This window comes from Hakea prostrata, chromosome 4 (assembly GCF_041222555.1).
Source record: "Hakea prostrata isolate BN-2017 chromosome 4, UWA_Hpros_2, whole genome shotgun sequence".
NCBI lineage: Eukaryota > Viridiplantae > Streptophyta > Magnoliopsida > Proteales > Proteaceae > Hakea > Hakea prostrata.
This window is the reverse complement of record NC_142603.1, coordinates 41,632,450-41,644,599: the sequence shown is the minus strand read 5'-3', so window position 1 is coordinate 41,644,599 and position 12,150 is coordinate 41,632,450. Positions and strand designations below refer to the sequence as shown.

The 12,150-nt window shown below is 37.3% G+C and overlaps 1 protein-coding gene across 2 annotated transcripts; it reads right to left on the bottom strand.

The window, feature by feature from the left end:
* Positions 1 to 408: 408 nt before the first annotated feature.
* LOC149018913 (transcription factor bHLH62-like) lies at positions 409 to 4,541 on the bottom strand. Of its 2 annotated transcripts, XM_089153032.1 has the most exons (9): positions 3,944 to 4,541; positions 2,821 to 3,859; positions 2,501 to 2,725; positions 2,342 to 2,407; positions 2,169 to 2,237; positions 2,002 to 2,073; positions 1,701 to 1,910; positions 1,506 to 1,605; positions 409 to 1,413 (listed from the first exon to the last, which is right to left on the bottom strand). In XM_089153032.1, exons 2-9 carry the CDS (start codon positions 3,841 to 3,843, stop codon positions 1,376 to 1,378), a joined length of 1,803 nt encoding a protein of 600 aa, XP_089009158.1. In that variant the 5' UTR covers positions 3,844 to 3,859; positions 3,944 to 4,541; the 3' UTR covers positions 409 to 1,375. The 2 variants fall into 2 exon arrangements, with proteins under 2 accessions (XP_089009158.1, XP_089009157.1); XM_089153031.1 differs by having other exon boundaries at positions 410 to 1,413; positions 2,821 to 4,541.
* Positions 4,542 to 12,150: the final 7,609 nt, after the last annotated feature.

The following is a 12,150-nucleotide window of genomic DNA, read 5'->3' as shown; positions in this document are numbered from 1 at the left end:
AACCACCCCACTCAATCAACTCTCTCCCAACCATTTCTGCCCAGTGGGCCTTGTTTACTCTCAATGCCTGGAGTTCTACACCCATCCTGCTAAATAGGACAAGTGTATCAGAATTTGTCTAAGGAAGCATACATTTTCAGAGATTTGGCACACCCTGCAACCACATGGAAGATCCTGTGGACCTCATTAATCTAAAAAGATAAGTGCATTTATAGAGACCTGAATATGCATCCCTAAAAAAATGAGTGAGATTGATGTTTATCCAAATCTGGAGCTTCTCATATGGCAGTCTACCTTTTTGCTTTTTCAATTTACAGATGAAACTGAACATTTGTTTTTATGTTTCTTCTCTGTGAACTGGAACATATACACTGTTAATGACAGTAGTTCTCAGGACAATAATAGAACATCCAATTGAGCTGCCAAGGTGCAAGGTTTCTTTTGTTGTTGTCTGGGGACTGGAATATATTTTAATAGCTCCCTTTCAACAAAAGAAAGTGTATTCTAAATGGTATTCCTCAGTAATTGGTCTGAACTCCACCACATTGTTCTTCTCATCTTAAACAAGATCACTTTCTCACAATAATTTAGAGTGGATGAGAAATGAAAAGTTCTCTGATTCAATTGTTCTAGTCAGAACATCAAAACTGCCAACCTGGGATTCTCACCAATTGGATTGAAAAGCTCCAAGTTATGCTAGATTTGTGGTACAGTAAAACAGAACAAGAACTTCTAGATTGGACTTGAGATGCCTGATCTCATAGTTGACTCCACCAGCTCAATAACTACCCAACATATGAGTCACTCATTATGAGTTAGAGACCAGAGGCTTCTCACCATCAAACAGCTGGTTACCATATCTAAAACTCAGATTCTGCCACAGATTACGTGGTTTAATAGCCTTTTTTAAAAGAGGGGGAGGGAATATTTGGAAAGAATTCACTGATTGAGACAATATTCAAACATCTTAGTGAATTAATAATAGAATTACTGAATGGTAAGTTTGATATGCCAAACAGAGTTTGGATCAGAAGTTTCAGAAACAGAACTCCTTCCTTCCACTCTTGTGTTCTTCTTACCATGTTACATCATACATGTGGTTTAATAATATTTTTCACCACAGGACGCAATTAGTTCTAACATTTTACAGAGGACAATTGTAAGACTTCTTTAAAGAATCAGTCATAGGAAGAAAAAAAAAGATGAAGAACAAAAATATTGAGGACCCAAAAAATAAAGGATAAAAGTTCTCTTGCACAGGAGTAATGGTTGATAGTTTTGGAGCTCGTTCGCCGCTTCAAACGAACGTCTTCTTTTATATACAAAGTTCTCCTTATGTGAGGCCTATACCAAATTCAAGTCTGGCATATGGTGATCAGAGCTCAACTTTCATGTGGGTAGTTGGCAATGAGCCTGCAATTAACAATTTGGTGTTAGGCATCACAAAACTGAAAGCTCAAACACAAAGAAGAAACAAAATTTGCAAAAATCTTGCTTTTTCTTACCATGGAAACTCTGTGACTGTAATGCTGCTTCCTGACTTTGGTTCTGGCCAAAACCCATCTGAACAACACTTTGGAGGTCATCCTCCCAGAATGTGGAGAGCTGTTCAAACAGGCAAAAATTAGAAATGCCAGAGAGGATTGTTAACATTCGGTAAACATAAATCATTATTGGATACAATAAAACAAAGTTAATACCTGAGAAGCAGCTTCAGCAAAACCATCCACAGAAGGTAACTGCAATCCTAGACTTCGACGAAACATTGCATCTAATGGGTTCACTGAGCACTGGCTCTCTCCTCCATTAGAGATTCCAGTTTGGAGGGCGTGGTGCCCAAATGGGAAAGTTGATGCTGAAGACTCTAACGGGTAAACAGGATGTGGAAGCGACCCTCGAGTTTGAAGTAACTGAGTTCAGACAAAATCAGGTTCAGGAAATTCCTTTTTGAAAAAACAGTCAAAAATGAGAACAGACATCATCATTATTTATTATTGTTACCTCTTTTGAGAGTATACTTTCCACATTGAAATCAAGCCTGGGGTTCACAGTGGCTAATTTCATCGACAAGAACTGCAAAAATATTTTACAATCAACTCCATTTCTGAAATTATGATCAGAGACTCAGAATGGCTGTTGGGTTTTAGGGTTCTTCAATCTAAATTTACCTCAACTTGTCTCTGCAGCGACTGAACATAGTTTATAATCTCGTCCAGCATTACGGCTTTACCAGTAACCTAACAGTGAGAAATCAAGGCCAAGTTTAGAATCATATTGCATTCTTCACATGACCTAGAGTAGCTATATGAATCAAAGTTAACAACTTCTCAGTGAAGAGTACCTTATTACAGCCTGGAACAAGATCTTGAAGAAACTTCATCCTTTCACTGATCTTCTCTCTTCGAACCTGTAAACCAGTGATTAATTAGATGCACGTCAACAAGGAAGCTGATTATGATGGAGGTACATGCAATTGTGAGAGTATTGCATCAATTCTTACCCTTTCAGCAAGACTATGGCTATCAGTGGCTTGGCCTCTTCTTGCTCGAACATGGATATAGTCCTTCTGAGGTTCCTGTGGTTTTGGGTTATCCTTGGTTTTCTTCTGACCATCTCCTGCATTGTTGTTACCACCATCGGATTCATCCTTTGCTTTTGTTAAATCCTTCTCATTTGCAGTGGCATCATCTGATTTACTTCTCTTTGCATTTGAGTCCTCCTCTTCCTGCAAGAGAATCCCCAGGTTCTTACAACTTATTCTCGAACGAATTAATTTAAGAACTCTATATTAAATTGAGAATCACCACCAGAATTGCTTACCTTTGAGTCTTTCTGAGAAGGGGATGAAGGGTTATTCTTTGCTCTTCCTCTTGGAGTTGCTTTTCTTTTTCTGCCATTGGCATCATTTGAAGCCCTCATAGAAGATTCCCCCCCGCCTGGAATTTGCTCGGAAACTGAAGACTCCTCAAGAGCACTTGCGAACTCTGCATTGTCTGGCGTTGAAGACCTCGATAATCTACTGAATTTCCTCTCTAAAGTTGGAAACGAAGCTGATCCTGTCTCAATTGCATCCGGCAATGGAGTTTCCTTGTTCTCCTGACTACCCATCTGAGACCCAACAGCCTTGAGAGATTGGCTGCTAGAAACTCTCGACAACTTTCCATTCTCCGGTCTTGGCACTGACCTAGGAGTAAAATCAGCTTCATTGAACCCAAATTGGCTTGTTAATCCGGCAAAATTCCGGCTACCAAAGCAGGAGGACCTTGCAGCCCTCTCTGCAAATCCAGGATCTCCACAGAAAGGAGCCAAACTTGGATGTGCAGGCATGGAATTCCCCAGGATAGGTAGATTTCCCCTGACCTGAAGATGGTCCATCATGGAAAGATTGAGTTTCGGAGGAGAATTTAAAGGGGTATTGTAACAGGAAGTGTTAGCACTAGCACTACTGTTTCCCCCAACGTAAGAAGCCGAAGCTGCACTTCCACCAAATGTTTGAGACTGAGGAGAGATCTCACCGGAGTTGCAGATGGTACCAAGTTTTCCAATCAATTCTCTGATAATAACGCTATCTGTTGGGACACCAGCTGTGGCATTCGATGTAGCTGGAGAAGAAACGATTGAGCTCAAAGCTGATTCAAAGGGACCGCTCTGATCCATTGAGTTCTCCCAATTGAGATTAACGAAGCAAACGGGTAATTGCTCAGAAGAACAATTCAGCTCTGGTAATGGAAATTCCATGGCTGAATTGGAAGAATGCCAGTTTGTAGGTGGTGGTGATGAAGAGGCAGCATAACTCAAGGAAGGTGGGCTACCAGCATTCACAAAAAGCTTCTCCTTTGCCATAGATAAACAAGCACTCCTAGAATCACACAAAAGGGGTAGCTGAGAGATCAAACAAAACCGTGAAACTCTGAAAAATTTAATGACCCAGATGAAGATTCACCTCAATAACCAAAAGACAAGATGTTACAAATGTAGTTTCTGTTCTTTCCCAAGTGGGTGCAACAGTTGCAGAGACAAAACACAAAGGGCAAAGCTGAATCCTGGTTCTCTGTTTATCTTGTGTTGCTCCCTAAGAAGACTAGATTGATGAAGAAGCTAGGAGGAGAGAATGGAAAGGAAAAAAGGAGAGAAAGGGGAAGAGAGTTGGAGTGGGAAGATGAGTAATAAAGCTTAAAAAGAAGCGTTTGTTTGACCTTTTTAATGCTTACCAACACTATTACTGCTATTAAGTAGTCTCTCTCTGTTACTTTTCTTTTTTTTCCCTCCCTCTCTCTCTCTCTCTCTCTCTCTCTCTCTCTCTCTCTCTCTCTCTCTCTCTCTCTAACTCCGTAATCGGTGGTGGGTTGATGCCGGGCCTTGAACGTCAAACCAGCTAATGTTCCCAATTTCCTTTGAAATTATCTCTTGCCTTCTGCCATGAAAGCTTGAAACAGAGAGGTTTGAAAAGCTGAATTTATTTTTTTTCTTTTCTTTCTTCTGGAACAAAAAAAGAAGAGAGAGACCAAGAGTGGAGTGTAGTTGGGTTTTCAACTTTTGCCTTTGCTGGACCAAAAACAAAAATTGTTTGTTAAATGGTGAAATCGTCAATGATTAATGCACAGAGCAGAGAGAAAGTATGAAAATTTTTATATAATTTTCTTTACTTAATTAAAGCTTCTTCCTTTTTTTTTTTTTTTTTTAATAAACTCATCTCATAGATCGGTGGTAAAATTAATCATTAATTCTTGTCCCTTATCTACTAACTAAGTTTTAATCTTCATTTAAAATCCTTAATTTTAATTAGTGATTGTTTATAATTTTTCTTAGAAAGTGCCTCTGGATCGATGAGGGTGTGTCCTGCACATGCCAGTGGGTGTTTGATAGAGAAAGCGAGAGGAGGGGTTCCAACTTCTAAATTCCAATATAATATTCTTTATTTTTTTGGTCAAAAATAATATTCTTTATTTATTCTTACTTTATTTTGAAGAGAATATTTAAATATCAATAATTATGGTTTCCAATCGCTGGGTCCAATGAAAAAAAATTTATATCCACTTATCTTTACCCTTCATTTGGAATCTAAATTAATCATAATCATGGTTTAGGGAATTGATATATCTATGGATCATATTAATTGATTTGTGTCGACATCGAGAGAGCCTGTCATGCTTAAGATTATGCTCCATCTCTAATCTACTATGTTAGTACTTAAATGTTCATTTATTTCTAATTGTGTATAGAAGAGTGTGAGATGAGCATAATTAGGATTTGGACTTGTATGTTTTTGTTATGAATCTAAGATTCATCCGCCTGCTTACTCATAAGTTCAACTAATTTCTCAGGGTTAAGAGGCGTTGGTCATTGCCAACTCCTTAATAGTCAGACTCGTGTGTATTATGACCAATATGATACCAATGCATAATTACTAATCCACTCACATAGGTCTTGTGCACTGGTTTTAAATCTACAATGTCAATCAATTTCAACTAGTACGCATCAAGGTCGGAAATATAGGCGAGTTTCGTGTTTGTTGCTTGTTTGTTTGTTCATATCTGAAGGAGAAAACGAGAAATAAATCCATCCATCAATGGCGTTTTCAAGATCTGTTAATGGTTTTGGCTATGGTGGTGGTATTAGCCTTTGCACAGGCTTTAGGAGCCACACCTAAAGTAGCGCTGGTGCTGGTGAAAGCACCGATTGTTTCACCTACTACAGCACCAGCAACTACTCCAGTGGCCGTTCCTTCTCCTAAGTCAACTCCTCCACCGGCATCTACTCCATCTCCAGTTTCTTCACCTGTTTCATCTCCACCATCACCTCCTCCATCTTCCGAGTCTCCAACTTCGCCCTCTGCACCATCTCCTTCGATCACTACTACTCCAGAAGAAGTCTTGAATAACCAAATAACGGTGTTGCTGGTTTGTTCTTGGAGAGGTTGTTTTACTAACCATTGCTTCTACTGCTTTTTTGATTGATCTCCCTTTTCGGCGATATTTAGCGAGAAATTGCCGAGTTCAGCGATAAAATGGGGAGATATCGACAATATCTCTCTAGTTCATTGTTCATTCTTGGTTTCGATTCGCCATGAACCGAAACCACCGAAATTTGGCGATATTGCTTACCTTGGTATGCATAGCCTTTTATGAGTGAGGTTTTTTTTTTTTTTTTTTGTTTTTGTGATACAGAGAAATAAATTCATTAGCTTAAAAACAAGTACAAAGGTCTGGGAGTGGGATATTAGAGAGGACCATGGGTTATGTGCTATACATAGCCTGTAGAGCCAAATTTTCTAACCATATTAAAGGAAAGTAATTCTTGAAAGGACCTATTCCCAATATTGTCCCTAGGGTACCGCATAGTTTGATAGGTAGAGGAGTTTGATTCAAAGGCCAAGAGGTATGAGTTGGTGTTGGGAGGAGATCAAACACAATGTTCTCACTACACCAAACTTCTACTAACTGACATCGAGTAAGAAATGCTTGATCTAACCCTTGATGGATGCAATTTAGCAGATCACACAAAAGCTTGTCAATGTCCAAAGCTCCTATCCTTGCACATATTAAATTAGGTCATCCATCTAATTACCTAGGATACTTACTGTCCCCATAATAGGGTTGGAGGGTTAGGTTTTAAGAGAATACAACAACAACAACAACAACAAGCCTTGTCCCAACTAAATGGAGTCGGCTACATGGATTCTTGCCCTCCAATCAGTTCTGTTCGAGGCCATGCTAGATACAAGGCCTAAGCTATACATATCCTTTCTCACCACTTCTCCTAAGGTTATCTTAGGTCTACCCCTAGCTCCTCTAGTTCCTTCAATATGGATTATATCACTTCTCCGTACATGAGCATTTATAGGTCTCCGTTGAACGAGGCCGTGCCACCTCAAACGACTTTCTCTAAGCTTATCACTTATGGGAGCAACTCCCAGACCAACTCTAATATGATCGTTTCTTATCTTATCCATCCTAGTTTTGCCACTCATCCATCTTAGCATCCTCATTTCTGCTACACTAAGTTTATCTATATGATTCTTTTTAATAGCCCAACACTCTGCACCGTACATCATAGCTGGTCGAACAACAATCCTATAAAATTTTCCTTGAAGCTTTAATGGAATACGCCGATCACATAAGACCCCGGACGCACCTCTCCACTTCATCCACCCTATTTTAATTATTTGGGAAACCTCATCTTCCAAATCACCTCTTTTACTTATGATTGAACCTAGGTACCTAAAACAATCGCTCTGAGGAATCTCTTTATCGTCAAGTATCACCACCTCATCATCTGCCCGATCATGACTAAAGTTACAAACTAAATATTCTGTCTTCGATCTACTAAGTTTAAAGCCTTTTGATTCCAAAGCTAATCTCCATGATTTTAATTTGGTATTAATCCCCACTTGGGTCTCATCAATCAACACAATATCATCCGCAAAAAGCATACACCAGGGGACCTCATCTTGAATGTTTTTGGTTAATTCATCCATTACCAATGCAAATAGATATGGGCTTAAAGTTGACCCTTGATGTAGCCCAACTGTTATCGGGAATTCATTACTTTGTCCCCCCACTGTTCTAACACTAGTCACCGAACCATCATACATATCCTTAACTATATTTATATATTTACTTGCAGCACTTCTTTTCTCTAGTACTTGCCAAATTAACGCTCTAGGGACTCTATCATAAGCTTTTTTAAGGTCAATAAATACCATATGAAGATCTTTCCTACATTCTCTATACCTTTCCATAAGTCTCCTAATTAAGTAAATAGCCTCCGTTGTAGATCTTCCCGGCATAAACCCAAATTGGTTCTCCGTAACTGTAGTTAAGTGTCTCAAACGGGTTTCAATTATTCTCTCCCATAATTTCATCGTATGGCTCATCAATTTAATGCCCCTATAGTTATTACAACTTTGAATATCTCCTTTATTTTTGTAAATTGGAACCACAACACTTCTCCTCCAATCATCTAGCATTTTCCCTGTGCTCATAATTTTATTAAACAACTTAGTCAACCAAACTAGTCCATGGGTTCCTAAGCTCTTCCATACTTCAATTGGGATTTCATTAGGACCTTGTGTCTTGCCGAGTTTCATCCTCCTTAAAGCTTCTTTTACTTCGGACATCGAAATTCTACGTATATAAGTTCGGACATTGGTGCCTTGGTGAAAAGTGTAATCGTCCGAAACATAAGTGCTTGAAGAATGCTCATTTAGTAAACTAGAGAAATAGGTTATTCATCTTTTCTTAATATCCTCCTTACAAACTAATACTTTACCATCTCCATTTTTAATACATCTAACATGGTCAAGATCTCTACTCTTCCTATCCCTCATCTTAGCTATCTTATAAATAGATTTTTTCCCTTCCTTTGTGCCCAACTTATTATATACCTCTTCATACTTCCTTTCCCTTGCTTTTCCTGCAATTTTCTTAGCTTCATTTCTATCCAACATATACTTATGAAGATCATCAACATCCTTAGTTCTTTGCCATGTCTTAAAACTAGCTTTTTTATTCCTAATGGCAGCTTGAACCTCACTATCCCACCACCACGTCTCTCTATAAGAATGGATAATTCCTTTTGATTCACCTAGAACATCTTTAGCCACCTTCTTAATACACATAGCCATCTCATTCCACATTGCATTAGTATCCCCTTTAAAATCCCATTTTCCTTGTTTGACTACTTCATTAACGAAGGATTTAGAGTACTCTCCTTTCAAATTCCACCATCTTATTCTGGGATAGTTTACCTTGGACCTTTATGTGTTCTTAGGTTTTAAGAGAATGGATGATTTAATTTGATGCTATTATTAAAGCAAGCATGACGCCTCTTGAACCAATCCAACTCTATTTGGGCTAGTTGTCTCAAGGCCAAGTATTTTCCTAAGTCATCTATTTTTCACCCAAAGGTAATGGTGAAATCTAGTTCTAGGGTGTGGAATAAGTTAGGAAAAATTCTTCATGCTCTTGCAAGGATGATTTTTTAAAGGGTGTGAAATGGAAGAAAGACCTCCTTTTGATTTGACCCTTGGGTCTTTTTGACTTAGGATCATAAGGTCGGAGAGTTTAATCCCAATTTTCAGCCAAGGGGTGCTTGTGTTGCTGATGTGGTGTAGAGAAGATTACTAATGTTTGAGGAAAATTTAGTTGTCTTTCCCTACCCCTGTTTCATTTGTTATTACTTCTTTATCTCTTAATCTCAAAACCCGCTAACTTGAAGTATGTGATTTACAATTTGGAGATTTACTACCAAATTGGCTAAGGGCCTTTTTGGTTACATGAATCCAGAAATTTCAAAGATTTGAAATCTCTAGATTCATGAATCTGAGAATTATACCCGTTTAGTTGTAAAAATCTCTAGATTCACCTTTTTACACTAAAAACATGAATCTGTAGATTTGTGGGTAAGAGGTGAAATCCAGAGATTTAAAAAAAGCTATACATTTGCACATTCACAAAAGTCACATTGATCAAAAAAATTTTAAGATGAATCCACATATTTCATTCCACAACCAAACATTTAATTTTATAAATTATGACTCCATAGATTTGAAATCTCCAAACTCATGTAACCAAACAGGCCCTAAAAGAACTTTGTTAGAATGAAATTTCCAAACTTTAACAATGATATTTCTACTTGGTGGACATATCTATGGAAAATCAAAATTCATCCTAAATTCAAGATGGTTTTTTGGCATGTCTTGCATGCAAGACTACCATTTAATGCTATCTTGTCTTGATGGATTCAATTCAAACTTCTTGTGTTTTATGGTGATGGTGTAGAGTCCATTTTACACATTTTTCTTTCTTATGATTGGACTAAGCGCATTTGGGCTACAAGACCTTTCAGATTGAGAACTGAATTTCTTTCAAAGTTCACTTCTTCAGCTTTACAACTCGGTTTTTTTTTTTTAGTCAATTTTGATAAACCAACGTTGAAACTAACGTTCTTTTATATGATGATAACATGTTATTCATCTTGGTCTATGGGTAATGAAGTGATCTTTCCTAATAAAACCCCTAATCCCTCCAAAACTCTAGACTATATTTGTAAATGGATTAAAGACCAAGAGTTGTACCCTCCTAGTATCTGTGGGTTTATATATATATATATATATATATATATATATATATATATATATATATATATATATATATATAAAAGAGAGAATGTTTACGTTGGCATATCAAGGAGCTAATGATTGACAACTCTACTATTCTAATGTGTGTAGCGATAAATAATTCACAGTTGAAGAAAGCCAGATGGACTTATGGGTTTTTTTCCGAATGGATCTTTGCAGACCATTTCTATGGGATATTATGAATCTAACAATTTTTTGAAGGCCTTTTTTAAAGCTGGTTTAGATCATGCTCTCCTTTCTCACCAGGTTCAACAAATTCAGTGTAATGCACAAGAAGTCCTTGATTTTCTACCAACCCCTCGCTTTTAAACAACTTGGCCAATAGACTTAATCCTTGATTTGCTTAACATTTCTAGCAAAATCCATGATGTAGTTTTTGTACCCTTTTAGACTAGATACATTATTGCAATGATTTACCAACTTGGCCATACAATCCATGTATAGCTCCTCTTCTAAGTATTGGTAGAATCTTTGTCCACAAGATTTTTGTACTTGTGCTATAAATTAATAGATATGTTTTTCTTGTTTTATGATCAAAAGAAAAAAGAAAAATAAGGTTTTTAGTTTAGAATAATAGAAACATTGCACAATATCCATAAAAGATAGATCAGAATGGTCTTGATCCCTCAAGCTTGGTGGAAAGACCTGTTGTTCTTTCAATACTTGGTTGTGGACTGTATAACTTGTAAAGGGTCAAGGTTTTGCTTCCTAAACAATACTGAATTTCATTCATACCACACAAAGTATTATGCAGAGATAAAAACAAAAAACATCAATTTAAGAGAAACTTTTTCCAAGATGGAGTCTGAATGGGGAGATTAGCATAGATGAAGTTGTGATCTCTTTTTATAGAAATTCAGTTCTCAGTCCCAAATGTCCTGCCACCCAAACATCTTTAGCATATTCACAAAAAAGAATAGATGCCAAATGATTCTACACAACCACACAGAGAACACAAGAAGATCGAATTGAAATCCATCGAGACAAAGTGGCATTAACCAAGAGCCCTACATTGAGAACACACCAGAAATTAATTTGAATTTGGGAAGACATTTCAAATTCCAAAAATTTTCCACCAAGCACAAAATTTGTTTCTTAAAGAAGATAATTTTAAAAAGAAGTAGAGATCTTTCAAGCAAATTTAACTCTGCTAGTGTTTGATGTTGGTCCCAAGCCTAAGTAAATGAGGAGGGTTGGTGTGTCAAGCTGGTAGTTGACATTGAAAAAAATATAGCCAAATCATTTTCATGGATTCGACCTTATATAATAAACATTATGCTAGAGTGTCCCTTAACAAAAGAAGCAATGCAGTATGCTATGGCCCGAGTATAGTGATAAGTGGGCAAGGTTAGCTAAGACGACCCGTGCAAGATATGCATTGCATCGGCATTTGGATCCAATAATAAATAGGCAAGGGTTCCCGTGCCGTGGATGAGTACAGGTAAAGAAGCTAGTCAAAAAACGTAGGATCAAATTGGCATCTTGAAACATAGGATTTTCAATAGGTAAAAGCTTATAATTAATAGATGTCATGAGAAACAAAATGATTAATATAGCTTGCCTTCAAAAGTGGACATCATAGAACCCAAATAAATTTCTTCCTAACTAGAAGGACTAATAGATTATTTGTAAGGATTGCAAGGTGATACCAGGGGAAAGCTTAATTTCACAATGTAGACTTGTGGTCTTAGATATGTGTCTAACCCCAAAAAGTCACAAAATGTGCAAGGTTAACTATCCAAGATAAAATGGTGGAACTTTATAGGAGAGTACTTGAAATCCTTTGCTAATGAAATAGTAAAACAAGGAAAGTGGGATTTTAAGGAGAACATTAATGCAATGTGGAAAGAGATGGCTACGTATATCAAGAGGGTGGCTAAAGAGGTCCTAGGTGAATCAAAATGAAAGCTCCATTCTGATAAAGAGACTTAGTGGTCGGTTAATGAGGTTCAAGCTATCAATAGGAATAAGAAAATTAGTTTTAAAACATGACAAATGACTAAGAATGT